At 43.6% G+C, this 21,069-nt stretch overlaps 1 protein-coding gene across 1 annotated transcript; it reads left to right on the top strand.

Annotated features, from left to right (window-relative positions):
* Nucleotides 1–1,226: 1,226 nt before the first annotated feature.
* LRRC66 (leucine rich repeat containing 66) lies at nt 1,227–18,310 on the top strand. The gene is made up of 5 exons (XM_014534531.1): nt 1,227–1,316; nt 1,594–2,094; nt 10,350–10,519; nt 13,563–13,752; nt 15,818–18,310. The coding sequence occupies exons 2-5, from the start codon at nt 1,599–1,601 to the stop codon at nt 18,070–18,072; spliced, it is 3,111 nt and encodes a 1,036-aa protein (XP_014390017.1). The 5' UTR covers nt 1,227–1,316; nt 1,594–1,598; the 3' UTR covers nt 18,073–18,310.
* Nucleotides 18,311–21,069: the final 2,759 nt, after the last annotated feature.

Below are 21,069 nucleotides of genomic sequence, written 5' to 3'. Positions count from 1 at the left end.
CTGCGCCCTCTTGCAGTCCAGGAGCCCTCGGGGGATGTCCGCAGAGGTGGGAGAGGCTCCCGCCACCACAGCTGCGCTTGCCAGCCGTAAGCTAGGCTTCTTGCTGAGTGGCACTCCCCCTGTGGGAGTGCACTGACCACCGGAGGACAGCTCCTGCATTGAGTGTCTGCCCTCTGGTGGTCAGTGTGTGTCATAGCGACCCGTCATTCCAATTCGGTCAATTTGCATACAGTAGGTCCTCAGGTTATGTCAGAGATCCATTCCTACAGCACGACATAACGCGATTATCCCCGTAAGTCGGAACCCACCTGCATAAGCACCTACATCTCATGGAACACATACACAGCAGTAATGAAGTGAAACAGTAAAAAAAATTTAAAAGATAACAATTCTTGACCTTTACTTGTAGTAAATAAATAATAAAAAAACATAAAGCACATATGTACATACATCGAAATGACAGAACTTTTTTTTTTATAAATACTGTAAATGGGAGATGGCGTCATAACCACAAAATGACATACATCAAGTCCAATGTAACCCAAGGACTGCCTGTATTAGCCTTTTATTATATAGGATGGTCTTTGGTTGATTACCTCCCACCCACCCAACCACAATTGGAGCCAGGGAGGGACTCAGGAGGTGGGCCAGCCAGGGAGGGACCCTGGGAGGGCTCCAGGGCATGTCTGGTCCATCTCACTCAGTCCTGATCAGCTGGACCCCAGCAGCAAGCTAACCTACTAGTTGGAGCGTCTGCCCCTGGTGTTCAGTGCACATCATAGCGACTGGTTGACCAGTCGACTGTCTGCCCCTGGTGGTCAGTGTATGTCATGGCGTGTAGTTGAGCAGCCTTAGCATATCATTAGCATATTATACTTTGATTGGTTGAACAGACGACCGGATGACTGGACACTTAGCATATTAGACTTTTATTATATAGGATACATCTTCATGTTCGGAGGCAGAGCACCCTTTTTATAACCCATTTTATTTATGTTGAATATATCTAAATGATTTCAAAAGGATTTGAAGTCAGACAAAGCTTGCAGTTCTTCTAGTCATTAAAAAAATATATATATAACATCAAGGATCTCGTTTGTGAGTTGAACCTTCCACCCAAACAGCTCCACAGTTCAGTGTACCTGGATGGCCTGCCACTCCACAGTAAGTCACGTGGCTGACTATAGTGTTGTAGATACTAGACTTTGCTCTGTTCTAATGACCAGCAGGAAGCAGAGAAGCCTTTGATCTTGGTAGGTTTCCCTCACTCCGAAGCAGCCTGCAGCACGAATGGTCCTGGAAAAGCAGGCACAGAGGTGAGGCCCAAGTGAATACGTATTTTTCTGAAAAATCGGGGGAGTTCTTTCTGTAGAATGTGACATAAATGTAATTTTATACCATAATTATACCAATTTTGGAAGCTACACTTTAATGCCTTTATTTCTAAGAAATTTCTAAGAAATCAAACATTCACTTAAATTGGCAATCACGGCAAGATAATTTTCCTCAATCTTGAAAAGTAAATTTTCTGCTTATTTGCTGTTAGTTTTTACGCGTTATAATGAATAAGTCAATTCATTTTCCTTTCTCCAGGCATTATGAAAAACCTTTGTTTCAGAGCCATTGCCATGGCTCTGGGTCTTTATTTTACTGGAGCCATGACAAACCCAGTAAGGAAAAGCAGTATTTTTTTCGATTCTGAGTGTCAATGGAATGGATATCGTCTGACAAATTGTTCCTTTACTGGAAAGCGGGATATACCTGTGGACGTATCACAGACGGCAGCCACCGTGGATGCAGGTTCCATTTTCTTTAGGGTTCTCTTACAATCTCCCACAAAAGAAGGAAAACGGAATATAAAACATCTGGACCTCAGTAACAATCTCATGTTGAAAATAACCTTAAGCCCTCTTGCACATTTACCTGGTCTGGAAACCCTAAACCTCAGCAACAATGCCATCCACTCCATCTCACTGGATCTCCCCGGTCCTAAGTGCTCATGGGCGAAACGCCACAGCAGCAGCTTGAGAAGTGGGCTTCCGCATCTAAAGCTGCTAATTCTTCAAAGAAATAAACTCAGTGACATTCCCAAGGGTAAGTACAATCTTAAGAGGCGGACTAGACCGAGAAATCCTGAGTGCGTGGAGAGTTCATGACTTATGCCAATGAGAATTCCATGTTTGCTTTCAGTTTTGAGGAAGTGGCTGAAAGTAAAGCAATTTGATCCAAGCGAATATAATAAAAGGAGTTTCTTCGTGGAATTTGAAGTTAAAATATGTGGAACTTACAGTCAATGCTTTTTCATCTTCTGTCACTATAATTTATATTCATGTTATGTGGATTTGCCAAGAGACACTAGGAAGTATTAAGTGCTAAATAATAATGCATGATTTTAAATTTTACCTGAGAAATAACTAGTTCAGATACTTTTAATATGTAACACAATTCAAATTTATTGCCATATTTGTAATTTTTTCTTAGAATACCTTTTCTTTCTACTCATCCAGTTGCCTTCCAAGTGTAGACTAGAAAAATGCTCATTTTATGTATTAAGATGTAAACTTTCTTACTAAGTCAAAATCAGAATTCCTTATCCTGGTTTCTAACGGGATACTCTACATATCCTCCTATTATAATAAACTCTAATCCATTCTGACATTCACTAACCTACATGTTGGCGTTCCTCAGCTAATCCACCAACGTTTCATTTAAAAAATGTGTCAGGTTCATTAGCCAGAGCTTCCTTTGCCCTTTCTATAGTCAGGAGTGCTAGGCCATTTCCTTTCCCTGTTTGTTTTTGGTGTTGGGCATTCTTTGCTAAGCACTTACTTTGCATAAGACACTATACTAAAAAAGGAAGTGGGAGGCTATTGTCATTTTTCTCCATCCCAAATGAGGCATATTTAATTTTTCTCATTTTTCACTTCTTTCATTTATTTATTTTTTGCTCTTTCTTCACATCTGGTCTGGTTTTAAGCACCATTTTGACAACAATAGCCTGAAGGGGTGACGGAATTACTATTCCAGCCATCATATCAGCAGAATTGTGTGAGAATGGAAGGAGCCTTCTCTCCCTGACCTTTTCCATAAAAGCAGTGTGCAGTATTTTCAGTGTAAACTAATTTCATCTTATTTTACAATTTTTATTGTATTGTTCTTATTGTAAAAGGAATGCTTGTTATTTGTGGGACATTAGGATTTGAAGAAAAATTTTAAGGGAAAAATTGAAGTCCTTCATGTAGTATATAGTATTTAAGTTTATTCTTTAGGTTTATGTACCTATTTTTATTTCAAATTGGAATATACTTTCCATAATATTTCATAACTTATATTTTCATACCATCAAATTGTTTGAATATTTTTACCTAATCAAGCAATTAGATATAATGGTATAACATATGTAATGATATAATGATATAATATTTTTTAACTAGTATGGTAGATGTGAATCTCAACCCACAAATTCAAGTGAACTAGAGATATAACCTTTTATTGTCTATAATTCAGCGTAGTTTCTGATTCTGAGCCCGAATTCTACTAGGATAGGTTGTGGGTGGGGTATAGGGTACTTGTACTTAACCTCAGTCTTTTGTGAGCTTTCCTCTGCCTTTTTTCAGACTTGTACCGCAGCTCTAGAATCTTATACCCTGACAAGACATCAAAGTATGTGTGTGTGTGTGTGTGTGTGTGTGTGTGTGTGTGTGTGTGTGTCCATCTGTCCCTTAACCCCATTAGCCAAAGAACATTTCCTTCAGTCTTTTCAGTTTGGAAAAAATCCCCTTTTTGTTTCTTCAAAACCTTCTGTCTAGTTCTAGAAATTCCTTTCCTTTAAAACTTTAGGCCTGTGGAAAACAAAAGCCGGAAAGACTTGTGGACTCCTCTGCTTTGTGCCTCACAATGTGCCTCCCCCGGGGCAATTAACACAGACAGAGCTTTCTGCTTGAATGGAGAGAAAGGAAAAGGGGAAAACAGAGGTAAAAGATTAATATGTCAAATATTATCCACCACAAGAGTAAATAAAGAAATGCCGAATGTGTCTCCTGAAGGCAGATGAATTTCCCGGAGCTCATCGGAGGTTAAGGCAAATACAATTCCATTTAAGGACCAAATATCCCTATAAAATGCAGATGCAGTCCCTATCTTCCTTTTCTGAGTTAAACTTGGCCTCCCAAAGTATCAGGGGAAATGTTAACTCGCAAAGGAGAAAAAAGAAGGGAAATGACAAATCCTGTGTCTGATATTCTATTAGAATTCTAGCAAATGAAACCGTAGAGAGATGAATGAAACAGCTGGGTGATGGAGTCCAGTGTAACCCCAGAATCGAATTGGATGTAATTCAGAGTTCTTTCACCCATAGCATTTTGTGATATGAATTATTTTTCCAAAAGCAACATGCATTTTCCGTTTTTACTGGATTGAGTCCCCTCTGACATCCCTTCCCATTTTATGATTCTGTGACTGTGGCTGGATGACTCTGGCTTTAAAACCCCATTTTGGAGGGAAAAGCTGGTAAGAGAGGGGCTGCCTGCCACGCTGTTTCTGACATTTCCTTGGTGCTTTTTTGATTCCTTTATTCTAAGGTTCTCAACCTTCCTAATGCCGCGACCCTTTAATACAGTTCCTCATGTTGTGGTGACCCCCAATTTCATTGTTACAAATGGAACATAATTAAAGCATAGTGATTAATCACAACAACAATATGTAATTATATATGTGTTTTCCGATGGTCTTAGGCAACCCCTGTGAAAGGGTCGCGACCCACAGGTTGAGAACCGCTGTAAGCCTTTTTAAAGGTAACATCTGGATAATGTGGAATTTACTCATAGAATTGCTGTGAGGTGTAAAGAAAAAAATGTCTTTCAAGAACCTAATTTAACATAGTATTTGGCATAATAAATGATATTTTATTTACATACACACACATATAACCTTGTAAAGCAGTATGCAAATATTAGTTATTATTATTCTCTTGGCACAAACTGAGAATAACAGTCTATTCAGAAACAAATAATAAATCTGTTTTTGTCAGAATCTCAAGTTATCTTTTAAAATGCTAAATAGCTTTGGCCAGTGTTCTCAGGTTAGAGCCTCAGCCCTCACACCAAAGGGTCTCAGGTTCAATTCCTGGTCCAGGGCACATACCTGGGTTGCAGATTCCATCCCCTGCTCCCCTTGGGGCGTGTGTGGGAGGCAACCAATATCAGGGAACATGTGGGAGGTAACCAATCACTGTGTCTCTCTCACATGGACGTTTCTCTCTCTCCTTCTCCCTCTTTCCTATTTCTCTCTCTACCCCTCCGCTCTCTAAAAACCAATAGAAAAAATATCCTCAGGTGAGGATTAACAACAACAACAAAGTAAGTTAAATAATTTCACAGTAGATGGGACTCCTAGTCCACTGTAATTCATGAGCCAAGAATCATTTGTGTCTAACTATTTATATGAAATAATACCTTAGAGATACATATCTTGGGAAGCAGGGATCAACAACTGGCTTACCAGCACACGTGTACCTGTATAACTCATGTCCCGTGGGTCTTAAAGCAGTGAGTTTATAGAGCCAACAAAGAGTTGCTTTCACCCAGGAAAGCCCCCTTCTGTGAGGGTGAACTATCACAGCGACTCACCCAATGTCAGCCCAGCCTGTCTTCAGAGGCAGCTGTGAAGTCACCAAAAAGCTTCATGTTGGGACAACACCAGAGGAGGTGCCAGCCGATGTATTTACAAGACAGAAGCCAGCCATGAATTCAACCTTAATGATCATTCTACCTTCCTCCCATATGTTTGGAATATAGTGTTAATAATGGAAAATCGGTTTTAAAATTTTAAAACAATGGGGCAGGTCTCCAGTTAAACTATCCCACCTTCATCAGGCAGTATTTCCGGAATGCCCACATAGTGCCTAGAAATCTCTCAGGACCAACATGTTACTGGGATTCCAGTTAGGTTGACAGTCCAGATGTGATAGCCTGACATCATTTAACAACGAAGTTTCAGAACCCAAGAGATAAATGTGTTAGAAATGAGATGAAATAATACCTGACTTTGAAACTGGTAGAATTAAAAAAAAAAATACAACCACAAAATCATGTATTACTAATCATGTAAAAACAAAAGTACATTGTATTCTTTTCATTTGTAGGAAATTAAGCATTTCATCTTGATTGCTATGATTATGGGAATACCAATAACCAATTTTTTCAAAAAGTTCAGGTTGGCCATAGCTAGTTTAACTCAGTGGATAGAGCATCAGCCTGCAGACTGAAGGGTCCCAGATCCAATTCTGGCCAAGGGCACATGCCTAAGTTGCGGGCTTGATCCCCAGTAGGAGGCAGCCAATCAATAACTCTCTGTTAACATTGAAATTTCTCTCTCCCCCTCTCTCTTCCTCTTTGAATCAATAAAAAAAATATATTTTTTTTCAAAGTTCAGGTTGTAAAGGAGTAACAAAATGTATGTCATTAAGCTAAAAGGGCAAGGTCTTTGGCTCACCTCTACTAGTTTAAATTTGACTACTTTAATGGCTAGCCTTATCAATAATTCTTATCTAGGACCATTCCAGACTCTATTCTAATTCTTAGTACTCTTTGAACTTGAAGCCATGACCCTTGACCATTATTGTTCTGTGTTATTAGGTATCATACTTGGGAGAACATTTAGGAAGTTCATAGTCCAAAGGAATATTTTTAAGGTGGTGTAATGTCTGGGCATACCTTCTGTGGCCTTTTTTCCAATAAACACTGAGATAATTTCTTAGAAGTAATAAAACTGCCTCTGGCCTCTTAAATGCAAAGGCTAATCAAATTCCTGCTTTCCCTAGCTTATACAATCATCAGAAAGAAATTCAATAAAAAAAAAGTGCCTCCCTATTTTCTTCCCAACATTTGACTCTCCTCTCTTGAAACAGAATCTACCCTCTGACATCCAAACTCAGCTAATGCACTTCCTAACCTCTTTTAGTCACCTGAATGCGCACCCCCTCAACATTGATTCACCATGCAAAATTTTTAAAAGAACGTATTTTCCCCCATTGAGAGTGTCAGCCAAGTATCATGGAAGAGTTCTCAAATTCCCCATCCGTTTTTGAGAGACCCTAAATGAATAAGGTCATATCTCTCATTATCTTTGGATCAGCAGGCTAATCAGGACATGTTGTTTTCATAACTGTTCTTTGGCAAAATCCAAGGGAGCAATCCCCATCACATTTCAAATCTTGGCTCACATCATGTCTGCTAACGTCTCATTGCCCAAAGCAAGTACATGACAACCTCAACTCAACGGGACAAAGAAGTAAAGTGAATATTTGCTGAATGATGATCTAACTGTTACACCCGGCTTCCACTGCGCTCAAAATACCTGACCATAGTAATCAAAGATAGATTCAATTTCACCTGCAAGAAACAATTTTTAAGGGAGGAAACTGAGGCATAGAGACCTTAATGATGCTTTCTGATTCACATCAAAAGTTACAAACAGAGCTGGATAAACCGAACATCTTATAGCCCTATTTGCTATATGATACAAGTAGAATCACTAAACAATCCCAATGCATTTGGCATTTTATGTATTCCATGGCCCATACCATTCTCTTTCATAGACAGCCCAGCCCTACTCCCCGCCTTCTTTTTCCTTTTCAAAACTCAAGTTATCTTTCAGGACCTTGACCATGTCCTTTGTGTGTGTGTGTGTGTGTGTGTGTGTGTGTGTGTGGCTAAATGGTAATGAATGGTTAAAAGATCTGAATTTCAATCCCACCTCCACCCACCATGACGTGGGGCAAATTCTTGCTGCACCTAAGTTTTGCAATTTGTAAAATGGTAATAACACCCAGGGGTTTGTGAGGATTAAAAGGAGATGTTTGTGAAATGCTCAGAGCACAGAAAGAGTACACCATTAAACGAAGGTTTAAAAATAACTTCTTCCTTCCACTCAAAGCTAGGCATGATCTCCCTTCCGCTGATCTCCTGGCCTACATATTCAATTCAATTAAGTACTGAGAAATTGCAGGAACCATAAATTCTCATCCCTGCATAGGGCAGGCAAGTATCACAAAAATGTCAAGGAAACTATAGCTCCTTTCATATTCGTGTCTTGTGTTTTACTTTTTTCCCCTCACAAACCCATATGTTTGCATATTAAAATATGTAGGAATATTATCCACAAAGAAACATTTTCTCCAGGGGGCAGGAGGGGAAATATTGAAGTGCCTAGGACAGCAGAGCAGCTCACAGATGCTGGGGCACTCAGTCAGGAACAACAAATTTACCAACCAATATCGAAGTATTTCCCACCAGCATATGCCAGCTGAACATCAGCCCTGGTTCTCTCCCATTTTTTTTAAAACATGCAGATTTCTTGGCCTATCCTTTGTTTTCCTACTTCTGATAGAGACATGAGTAGAAAGAAATCACATTTGTCGGTAAGTGCATGCCCATCTAAGACAGGTGCCCTCATTCAGCTCCAGCCAAACGTCTTGTGCCAGTTGAAACTTCCAATAATTCAACGAAGCTAGATATGCAACATTTTTGTATTGAATCTTTATTGTCAGCTCATTAATTTTTAAATCTCTGTGCAGGCCAAACACTGTGACCTCTAATTTATTGCGTGCATGTTATATTCCAGGCATTGGAGGAGTTCACAAAGACATGAACTCTGACCTGAATCATCTTATGGACAGTTGGATGGAGGGGTATAAGTGCTTTGTATAACTAGCAACTTTTTCTAGGTTTTATCATTCAACCAGACACAAGGATTCTATGCTATATTTGTCCTCAGCACCAAAGACAGTACACAAGGAATAAATCCTTCTGGAATTGAACCAACTTGATCTGTTTTGTGGTAGTTGGTTAAAGACACAGACTACACATGAGAGCAGAGCAGAAGGAAATGTAAAAATGCAGGGCTTCCTTGCAGGACTCAGATGGTAAATCAAATTTGGGAGACGCTGTGACTGGCACCTCCTTCTCAAGCTTTCTTTTCAGTGCCAAATGCACCTCCTGGTGACTCTGGCATCAGGTGAAATACAAAGGCAATTAGATTATTTTGCCAGAACACAAAATCTAGCTAGAATTTACTACCTTCAAAACATACAAGAATGCCTAGAAAATAGTTATAATATTAACAATAAGTACATAAAAGAAAGGATATAGCTACAAAATGAGTCATGAACATTTGAAAACTCTCAGTTCACCCAAATAAATAAATCATCAAACAACTATTCAGTTTTATCCATAATTCAATCAAATAAATATTTACTTATTCTTCAAAGTTAGACTTTTTAATTAATGCTTTTATTATAAAACTAGAGGCCCGGTGCACAAAATTCGTGCACGGGGGTGTCCCTCAGCCTGGCCTGCACCCTCTCCAATCTGGGACCCCTGGACATCCCTCTTGCAATCTGGGACCACTAGCTTCTAACCGCTTGCCTGCCTGCCAGCCTAATCGCCCTAACTGCTCTCCCCTGCCAGCCTGATCCCCCTAACTTCTCTCCCCTGCCAGCCTGATCTCCCTAACTGCCCTCCCCTGCCATCCTGATCACCCTAACTGCCCTCCCCTGATCCCCCTAACTGCTCTCCCCTGCCAGCCTGATCACCCTAACCACCTCTGCCTTGGCCCCACCACCATGGCTTTGTCCAGAAGGATATCCAGTCTAATTAGCATATTACCCTTTTATTAGTATAGATTAGCACATGCTCATTGAAAAAAAGAGTTCAATGATGTCTAAAATAAAGCTTCCTTTCTTCTCTAACCCCACCTCTCCTTCTAAGTGTAAGTACTACTAATAGCTTAGTTTACCTCTTCCAGGCCTTTTTTTCCTGCTCACTCAAAATATATGATATATGTATATGGGTACAAATGGCTCCTTTTTTCAAGAACACTGGAATTATACTTGATACCGTTCAGCAACTTAACATTTTCCTTCTCATGCAGTCTTGTTGCTCTACCCCATTCTCTTTTATAGTATTCGGTTCCATAGTATTTTATAGTATTGACATACCATGCTTTGTCTAACCACTTCTCTATTGAAAACCATTTAGGTTGTCTCTAATCTTTCACCCTTACAAACAATGCTGCAGTCAATATCACCAGTTTATATTTTAATTTTATTTTTTTTCTACATTTCCATTGATATTTTAGAGAGAGAGGAAGAGAAAGAGAGAAAGAGAAACGTCAATGTGAAATCGGCTGCCTCCTGCATGCCCCCTACTGGGACCAAGCCCAAAACCCAGACAGGGCATGTGTCCCAACCAGGAATTGAACCAGCAACCTTTCTGTGCACAGGATGATAACCAACCAACTGAGCCACACTAGCCAGGGCAATATTTTAACTTGCTTTTTAATTTTAATAGGATTGTGGAAACTGAAGTCATTACAGAGTTTGGATCTGTCATTCAATGGGATATTGCAAATTGGTATGTTTGATTTTCATAACTGCCTGCAATTGGAGAACCTCTATTTAAGGAGCAACAAGATATTCAGAATTCATCCGGAAGCCTTCAAGGACCTCAAAAAGTTACAGGTTATAAAATAATTTTTATAATATTTCAAATACACAGCCATATGAGCAATGACATTAGAAGAATGTTTGAAGTGTCTTCATGTCCAGTAGTACTGACTATTAATCAAAACATGTAAGTCTATTTTAAGATTCCTTTAAATCGCTGAAGTCTCTCTCTTGCCTTAAAAATCAGTGGTCTCAGTAATGGACATGAATTTTGCTTGAACATAATACTCAGCAGCAACAATTGGCACATTAGTTTTTTTCTAAATCAAATTAAACTTGTCGCTGGCTTCAATCAAGGTGTTGGCCAAGATTGGATTCTCACCTGAAGGCCTAGGTGAAGCTCACGGGGAAATGAAGGGGAAACTTTCATTCAGTTCCTTGTGGGCATTGACTGAGGGCTCCATTCCTTGCTAGCTGTCAGCCTGAGCCTGCCCTCCGTTCTGTGCCATGTCAGCCTCTCCATAGGGCAGCTCACCGCATGGCAGCTTGCACCACAGCCCAAAGGAGAGAGCCTGCTAGGACAAAGAATATGAGATCCATCGAAGTGATGTCCCATTGCTTTTGCCGTACTCTGATGGTTAGAATCAAGTCACAGGCCCCGCCTACACTCAAGGGGAGGAGATTTCTCAAGGGTATGAATACCAGGAGACAGAATCACTGGGGACTCTTTCAGAATCTGCCAAATTATAAGAGCAGATGAGAAAGCCCACTGAACTTGACAGTGCTCCCCAATTCACCACAAATAGGTAGTCAGATTGCCTGGGGACCTCATTTAGTATATTGTCTACTGATTATAAGTATATGTGTGTGTGATTGCCCTGTGTCTGTTTTATTTCCTATGCATTTTTATTGTACTTTGTAAGTCTTCTGCAGCTCACAGGTTATAGATGCTGCAGGCAAACTAAAAAACAATCCCAAGAATGATTTAAATCATCTGTAATTCTCAATTCACCTGAACTGCCCAGAATTATATAATCTCTCCTTCTCTAATATTCCTTCTACATGTTTGGTAATAACTTAAAAACTGGTTTTGGAACAGGATGAACATATTTGGTACCAGAAAGCTGCATATTAAAATAGATGGTATGTGGGTTGTTGTTTTTTTCAGGAGATGCATTTAACATTTACACAGTGCAATATGTCTTCCCATGTCAGAATCTTCTCAGAAGCCAGATAGAGTTTTCATATCATGAATTCATCATCATGTTTAGATAGAATACATTTGCATTAGCATTTCAAATTAGCATCCTTTTTCTTACTATTACTCCATTCTTCTTAGATTCAGTGATTTGTGTAGCAACGTATGCTTCTCCCAGGCTTTCTCTAATGTACACTCCTGCCACTGATGGTGGATGGCTGTTTCTTTAGCCACATTGAACTATTCTGTTTTAATCTTTTCTCAGAAATTATTTCTCCTGGATCATCTTATTAGTTTTCTGGCCTCACTCCAGTTTTGCTTTCAATTCAATGATTTGTCATATCATAGTTGCTAGACTAGGGGGAAAAAAAGCCAGACGTGCACTAAAAAGAAAATAACTACCTGAAAAGAACTACCTGAAAAACAGTAGAATATTTCACTCAGTTGTTGAGGAGGGTTACGTAAGAAAATTATTGATCCTTGGGAAGACCAGGCCAAAGAAGTTTTGTTTTTTCCCTTCCCAATCCCAGTCTCCTACTTCCTATTTTTGGCAACCTTCCTTGGGGAGTCAAGACTGCTTGGTTACTCAACACGGGAAAGGTCAGCCTCATTGCTCATGTCCAGGGAGAATTCTGACTCAGCATGTAGTGGTCTTGGTGATGGTGCCATTGGATTAATTGTTTGAATCAGCTCTTAGGGGTTTATTTAACTCAGGATATCGACGCTGCTTTTCCCGTGATGTTTATAAAACATTTGACCTAGATAACATCCAGCCTCTCTAATTTTCACCCATAGCCCTCTTTTTATTTTTCAACAAGACTTTTATGATTTTCCCTTCTGATAACCATCTGCCCCTTCCCAGGCCCCAAGACCCCACTCTGGTGCCTCATGCTCCAAGCCTCCTCCACCCAGCCCTTCACTCCAGTTTGGTGAGAGCTCAGGCTCCAGGAGGGTATGTTGTGGAATAGAAGGCACCCAGGGAAGCCAGATCAGATTTCAACTCTGCCATTTCATTCATTCATTCTTTTCTCCACTATTTAAGGAGCAGCTGCTATGTACTAGGGGCTTGTGGAATATACTGTGTGCCCTAGCCCAGTTTCCTCCTATGTAAAAAAAAGGGGGGTGGGTGGGTGGAATGAGGAATTTGTTGGGAAGTTTAGAGATAATATATGTAAAGCACCCAGTGAGGTGCCTGGTACACAGCAGTGCTCTGCGAATGGTAGCTAGAGCTATCCCTAACTATGCTTTCCCTGCTGCATCATGCCACGGCCACATCCATCTTCAACGGGTCCTTCTCTGTGTTTCTAGTGTCACTGAGTCCTTTTTGTTCCCTGGTTTCCCCTTCATTTCTGATTAGACTAGAAAAATTGGTCATCTTGTGCATACTAAGTAGTGCAGATGCAGAGAAATGTACTACTACCCTTGAAGCAAAAGATCTCTCTTCGCTACTTGTGGTCAGCCGCAGTTTTGTGTTGTATGGGCTCATCATTCAGAATCTTCTGCCACTTTCAAGAACACTGTGCTTCTAGACATTTTAGTTCTGGTATCTAATTCTAGACCTTGATCTAGACCTTGATAACAATGAGGAGTTCAGGTTTTATCTAACAGTACAAATCACAGCTCATAGGAAAAAAGGAAGGGAAAATGATTAATCATCTAATGTAGGCACCATACTTAAAGCTTTTGCATGCATTTCATCCTAACAACAATTTTGGCAGGTAGGCTCATGGAAAGTAAACAGTTTGCTTAGGTTCACAGAACTGTTAGAGACAGAGCAGAGATTTACTCCAAGGTTCCTCTGACTCTCAAATCAGTGCTAACTTCTTATTGCCTCCGTAAAGACATAATATCTGGAACTTGTCTATTGTCTCTAAGTGTCTTTATTCACAGACTGGCCCAAATGTGCTTCTTCTCGAGCAGGTTGTGGACCTCAGCAGCAATGCTCTGACCGCCATCCTGCCCATGATGACCATTGCTCTAGAGCTTCCCCACCTGGAGGCTGACTTGGCCCATAACCAATGGCAGTGTGATGACAGTGTGACCATCTTCCAAAATGTCATTTCTGAATCCTGGAGGAGAAAGTGGGATGTAATTTGCAACAAGTCTATAGGTATGTCAGTAGTACTGCTTCTCTCTGAAAGGGTTCCAGCTGAACTGAAAAATAAATAGATAAATAAATAAACAAACGAACAAAAAACAGGACCAATTTAGTCTCATTGGAAACAATGACAGCAAGAGTGGTGATCCATGGCCTTGGGCAGCCTCGGGCTGTGTCATAGAGCAGTCATTGGTTTCTAACTGTTTTCCTCAGTCATGAGTGATTTTCTTTACGTGGGCAAAGAAACCTAGTTCCACCGTCTCAGAAACTTCATAAGGAGAGAATTTTGCCCTGAAGACCCCACAAGTGTCATATTTTTATAAAATATATTTCTTTATTGATTTCAGAGAGGAAGCGAGAGGGAGAGAGAGAGAGGAGAGAGAGAGAGAGAGAGAGAGAGAGAGACATCAATGATGAGAGAGAATTATTGATCAGCTGCCTCCTGCACACCCCCTACTGGGGATCGAGCCTGCAACCCAAGCATGTGCCCTTGGCTGGAATCGAACCTGGGACCCTTCAGTCCACAGGCCAACACTCTATCTACTGAGCCAAACCAGCTAGGGCAAGTGTCATATTTTTAAATCCCAATTCTTAACAAATAATCAAAGAAAGAACTTTTAAAACTTGAAACATGATTAGTTTAAATGTTTGCCAACATCCTAAAAGTATAATCCTACACAGACACAAACACACATTTCAAAAGTAGATTTTTCTTTTCTTTGTTCCCTGCCACTCTCCCAAAGTGCTAAAATATGTTATTGGAGTTGAACATTCTGGAAAGTGGTTTCCACTATTTTTTTGAAAATATATTTTATTGATTTTTTACAGGGAGGAAGGGAGAGGGATATGTAATGGGGTGACCCATGGAGACAACCACCAGGGACTCAGATCAAAATTTAGGAACCTTTATTCTGGCCAGCGGCGACTAGAGTTACAGCACCCTGCCGAAGCAGAGGCTGAACTGCAGTGCCGACTACAGGAGTTACATTTTATTATTAAATTCTGTGGAGGCCCAGAGAAAAATGTGTCTTTCAAATTCTGGGCCCCCAATATGGAGGAAACTCTCTTTATTTATACTTTTTCCAGTCCTTTGTCTCCCAAATTTGGAATGAGACTTCTGGGCCTTCTGAGAAAGAAGGCCTGCATGCTGGGATGGGGCCATGAGACCATATCTCAAGGCCTGGCCTGATGTCAGTACCTTCCTATCTATGTGTTTTAGGACAGCGTGCCCCGCCTGGCTGAAGCGCCAGATATGCAGCCCAGCACAGGATAGTTAGAAACATCGATGAGAGAGAAACATTGATCAGCTGCCTCCTGCACGCTCCCTAGCGGGGATGTGCCCGCAACCAAGATAGATGCCCTTGACAGAAATCGAACCTGGGACTCTTGAGTCCACAGGCTGACGCTCTATCCACTGAGCCAAACCGGTTACGGCAGTTTCCACTATTGTGTTGGCTTAAACTTCTAACTGGGGAGTGGGGAAGAAAGGCAGATTTTTTTTTCTAATGGTCCTGGATTCTGTTCTGTTCAGGACTGACATTAAATAGGAACATGGCCATGCTTCCCATGTTTAGAAGAAAACCACGAAGATCAGAGGGAGGCCAGTGTTGTCAGCCACACGTGTCCTGTCCTCTCTCAAAGCCGCCCTGGCTTCTGAGTGTGGAGGGTAGAACACCAGGAGCCACTAGAGAACCCTGGGCATTGCTGTGCTCGCCAGCACTGGGCATGCTGAGGAAATGATGCTGCGAACATGGGTAGGGCTGAGGCAGACTCTGCCGGGGGCTGATGGGATGTTCTCAAGAACGTGCAGAAGGTCAGGGTCTGGAAGAAGGAGACGTAAGGAGGTTACCCCTCCAGTCTGGCTTCTTTCCCTCCCACAGGTAGCCATCGGCAAGAAGCCTGAGAAACACACCACTCCTGGGCTGGTGAGCAGCAGCCCTGAGCCCACAGCCACGTGTGATGCTCACGGAGCCGTACTGCTGGCCTTAGACATCACTCCGTCAATCAGGAGCGCTGCTTATCATCATGCAATATGCACTTTACATATAATTTCCATGTGTTTTACCCCCACTTTCAGGGCACGAGGAGGCACCCGGGTGGACACCCAGAAGCAGAATTCCCAGGGAGGCCCACCTTCCTCACACGAATCTGAGTCACAGGAAAAGCCTCCTAAGGAGCAAAGCTGAGAGGCCCCAGGCAGGGATGCATGTGGGCTCATCCGCGCCGGGGAAGAAGGACCGCGCAGGCTCTGATGAGCAGCACAGACGGCCGCCGAGACGGGTGAGGAGCACCCAGGATGTGCAAGCGGCTGGCAGGACGGAAGCCGCGTCCCAGGACCTCGCCCTGGCCGTGTGCCTAGCGGTGTTCATCACGTTCTTCGTGGCTTTCTGCCTGGGGGCTCTGACGAGGCCGTATATTGACAGACTGTGGCAACGGAGGTGCAGAAAGAAAAGACCCGGTCCTACCCTCGGGTATTCCAACCAGGGCTTCTACGATGAAACGGAAGCTGCGGGGGACGTCCAGCACCCAAGGGTGGATCTGCACCAAGCTCACCGTGGCCTAAGCCTCTGTGCGCCCCAAGACCCTTTCTCGGGGACACAGGCCAGCCCACAGGCTGCTGTCGTTGCTGGCAGAAGTCTGGGCATCAGCAGAAAGGAGCCTGGCGGCGGGCAGAGCAGGGGACCGCGCGGGGGCGACACTGGGGCAGGGAGGAGGAAGGATCACCTGCTTCCCAATGGCCGGGCAGCCGGTTCCGGTTCCGGTTCCGTTATCGGCGGACGGCCCGGTGCTGACAGTAACCCCCGCGCGTCAGCAAGACAGGACCGCGTCTGCCGGCATGGTCTCCGTGGAGAAGTCGATTCTGAAACGGAAGATTCGCGCAGTGAGCACTCAGTGGGCATCCCTGCGATTGCTGGCAGATTACGAACTGGCTCTGGCTCCATCCATAAGGATTCGAATGCATTAGACCCACCACTGTCAAGAGAAATGACGGCTGTTCTCTCTCAAACGCAAATATGTACAAAAGCGCAGAGGACGGGAGGGCACGGGGACAGAGAGGGCGCGGAGCGGGCACCGCTGGAGTTCCCTAAGGAGGTGCAGGTGGGCACTCCCAGTTTGCTGGACGCACAGGGAGCCAGTGCTGAGAAGCAACATCCCACCTACTACGGTTCAGCCCAACTCGGTGACCTAGGACATGTGGGCCCGTCCCCAAAGGCCGTTCCCCCAGGACGGGGCAGGGACCTACATGTCACTCCTGCTCACGAGGACCCAGCCCAGAGACACGCTCCTCCTGACACGCGGGACGAGCTGGACACCAACTCCGATTCCGATGAAGGCTCTCTATTTACTCTAAGCTCCGTGAGTTCAGAGGGTGCGCGAAATGTGAGTGGAGAAGAGGCAGATGGGGAGGAGAGTCCTGGAACCAGTGAGCTCCCGAAGGACCGGGACCCAGGGGTGAGGAGGGACACCGTGACATCATCCGAGAGTCTTGAGGACATCACCTTCCGGAAGGCTCAGGGGAAATGTGAGAATCAGGAGGATCGCTTTGAAAAACCTCTCATTTCCGGTTCAGACTCTGGTTTGTCCAAGAGTCATCGGGAAAGTGCCTCTAACACCCACACATGTGAGAACCCAGTGACCTTGCCCGGGTCACTGGGTGACAGTGCTGCCCGTGACACGACCCCGGGCGTGTTCACTTATGACTGCGTCACGGCTCCTCGGTCTGAGGCAGCAGGGTGGCATTGCTCCCTCAGAGACCTAGAATTTTCCACTGTGGAAGCACCACCGTGTCCTACTGAAGTTCCCCCGGTTCCTGATAAGACTGCCTGTGGTGAGAGAGATGCAGACATGTGTACATATGAACCTCTCACTCAGCGATCAGACCCGGATGAAAGCAATCGTCCCTCACAACACGATTCTGAAGGGGGCAGCACGCATTCCAGCCCGATGGACACAGGTGCCCCTGAGGCCCATGAGTCCAGAGAGGCTAGGAGCCCGACACAACTGTTACAGTTCTCTGGTGACGAACCAGCTCCTCAGGGTGAAAGAGGAGGAGGGGACTATTTTGAAGAGGGTTCCAAGAGCCAGGTACTATTATTACAAGCGCTTCCCAATAAAACCAGTCCATTAAGAACACAGGAGCCCTTCGGTGGTGGAGACGGGGGTAAATATTCAGAGGACAATCTGTTGCAACTAGAAAAAGATGATTCTGACTTCTGTACTCAAATGCAGACCCACAGCAACCTGATGGGGGTTGCCCGTCTAGGTGAGGACCGGCTCTCCTATAACAAAGACGAGGATGTTCAACGTGAAAATCAAAGGCAATGCAAGTAACATTCTTAGCACAGATTGGAGCACTGAGGTGGAACGGCTGAACAGATTTTAACAAATTCTGCACAAAGAACAGCACAGCTTTTGGGAGGTTGATCACGAACCTACAAACCTGGAGGGGTTCAGAGAATTTCTAAATATTTGTAATAAGTTGTGTTAAAAGTTGGACCATTTAGCCATGGCTGGTGTGGCTCAGTCGGTTGGTGGTTGTCTTGTGCACAGAAAGGTTGCTGGTTCATTCCAGGTCAGGGCACATACCGGGGTTTCAGGCTCGATCTCCACTAGGGGGCGTGCAGGAGGCAGCCACTTGATGTTTTGCTCTCACATTGATGTTTTTTTTTTCTCCCTTCCTCTTTCTCTAAAAATCAATTCAAAAATCTTAAAAAAAAAAAAAAGTTGGACCTTTCTCTAAAAATCAATTTAAAAATCTTTTTAAAAAAAAGTTAGAACATTTTATAGAACAAAGAATAAATTAAAAATCAATTTTCAAGAAGAGAAGTGATGGTTTTTGCAAAAGAAAAAGCGTCTCCACCATTATCCCTGCTTCTCCCTTCTTTGGCCTGACTTGCCAATCAGGGTTCATGATCTGTGATCTTCTGTTTATCCTCCTGCTTGACATTTTCCCCTTTGCTTTCCTGGCGCTCCTCCTCGGCTTGTCCTCTTAAACAGCATTCCTCAGGGGTCTGTTTCAAGTCTCCCTGCGTCTCCCCTTTACCCCTCTCCTTGGACCCCCTGCTTCACGACCAGCTCTATACAGGTGACGCCCAGGTCTGCACCACTAGACCCAACCTCCCTCCCAACTTCCAGACTCACATTCTCAACCCAAATGCCCAAATTCACATAGATCCTCCTGGGACCTAAAATCCATCATTTTCCTTCACAATCATGATGTCCCATATTCTTTCTATTGGTCAGTAATATCATGACATCCATGCAGCAGGACCGGTTAAAATTTTTGACTTATCTCTGACTCCTCTTTTCTATCCTATATCTGAGCAGCCTCTAAGTTCTATGCAGTGAAGTTCTGTATGTCGGATACAAGGGGGCATTTAGTATGGCAACCTGGAAGGGGCCAGCCAGTTTATGTCGGACCAGTGTTTGCATAGATAGCAGCTTGCTTTTACTTCAAGTGTATATTTAGGGTAGATTAAGATAGAAGGTGACTGAGTTTGTGGGAAAGGCCCTAAGGATCTGGGCCCCAGTCCAACTGTTGGCATCACCACTGGTCTTATAGGATCTAGCTCCTCAGTAACCCTACTCTTCACCCCAAATAGGGCACATTCCTCATCTAACATCTAGATTATTTTAAGGGCTCTTGTGACCTTTAGTCTAGAAGGTGACTGAGTTTGTGGGAAAGGCCCTAAGGATCCCCCAGTCCAACCGTTGGCATCACCACTGGTCTTATAGGATCTAGCTCTTCAGTAACCCTACTCTTCACCCCAAATAAGGCACATTCCTCATCTAACATCTAGATTCTTTTAAGGGATCTTGTGACCTTTAGTCCTCTCCTCGCCCTCACTCAATCTTATATCCTATTCATCTCTCCACAACTTAGAAACCTTTGGTTGTTCCCCATCCCCTATATGAAGACCAAATTCCATAGACACCTCCTACCTTTCCAACTTTATCTCATGACATTATCACTTCACCACACATTTTTATTCTGATTTACATCATTTATGTCAATCATTTATTTCACTTATTTCAGCAAGATTTTGAGGCCTTCACTGGTCCCTGATCAATTCCCCACTCCATTCAAAATTACTATTTTGAGAGTTCCTGTCCTTGAACTTTCACTGAGAAAATTTAGACTATCAGAAAGAAACTCCCCCACTCCCTACCCCATAGCAGCACACGTTTTCCTAGTCATACCTATACTCACTCCTTCCCTCCAGTCTAAGAAGAAGTCCGGGTTATGTGGTCAAGGTTAGTCCCTCCCGTCTGCTCTCATTGCAGTCCTGGGCATGGATCTATTCATGTTTCCCATTCCCGCACTTCCAAGCCTTCCCTATCTAATGGCTCCTCCCCACAGGCTAAAGCAGGCTCAAGTCCCTTCAATATTAAAATGAAAGAAAACCACCCTGTAGCTCCCTCAAAATACCACCTCCTTCTCGCTTCATAGCTAGCACCTCACGGGAATGGCCAGTGACTCATTGGGTCTTCTGGGCACTGTGGCCAGGCTTCAGCTCAACTCTCCTGTGCCAGGAGGCGTCACCAACAATCCCTACTTGCCACACACTGTGGACTTCAAGGTAACCTTTGCCGCATTTGTCACGGTGGACCACTCCCACTTGACACCCTGTTCCTGTGGTTTTGTGATATGACTATAAAGGTGAGGATCCCAGCAGGGCCGGGGATGGCTAGAGAGAGTTGAATGAAGGAACCACTTGGGAAGATCTGGGCAGGATTAAGGGAAACTAGCAAGGGAAGGGGAAGGACCGAAGGGCTAGCAACAGCGAAAGCCTTTCCCATCCTTAGGCCCAAAAAGACAAAAGAAATTGCAGCTATGGGTGCACAACAGGAACTGTGGTCTTTGGTAGAAGAATGTAGCCACGGAAGATCTGCAGCCCAGCAGGAGGAAGCCCAGAGAATAATCACCGGTCTCTCTTCCTCTCGCCCTCCAGTCTTTCTACAGCGCCCCCCAGTGGCTGAGCCCTGGAAGCCAGAGGGGAAGTCCACAGAGGTCGGCCTCCAGGCCACAGAGCTGGGCGGAGAAGGGTGGAAAGTAGACTTGGAGGGGCAAATAGAGCCCATGCAGCACATGCTTTCTTTTGATTCTTCTGCTTCTCTGGTCATCCTTCCTTGGGCTCCTTTTCTACCGTTTCTTTCTATGTTCACATCTTAAATACCTGTGTTTCCCAGGGCTTGGTCCAGGAACCTCTTGCCTTTTTACTCAGTTCACATTCCCTGTGTGAGCCACCAATTGTCAAGGCTTCCACCTCTACCTGAAAGCTGATATTTTCCGTATCTGTAACTCCAGCTTTGAAATCTTTCTGGCAC

This window comes from Myotis brandtii, unplaced genomic scaffold (genome assembly GCF_000412655.1).
Source record: "Myotis brandtii unplaced genomic scaffold, ASM41265v1 scaffold10, whole genome shotgun sequence".
Classification (NCBI taxonomy): Eukaryota; Metazoa; Chordata; class Mammalia; order Chiroptera; family Vespertilionidae; genus Myotis; species Myotis brandtii.
This window is presented reverse-complemented; position numbering and strand designations above follow the sequence as displayed.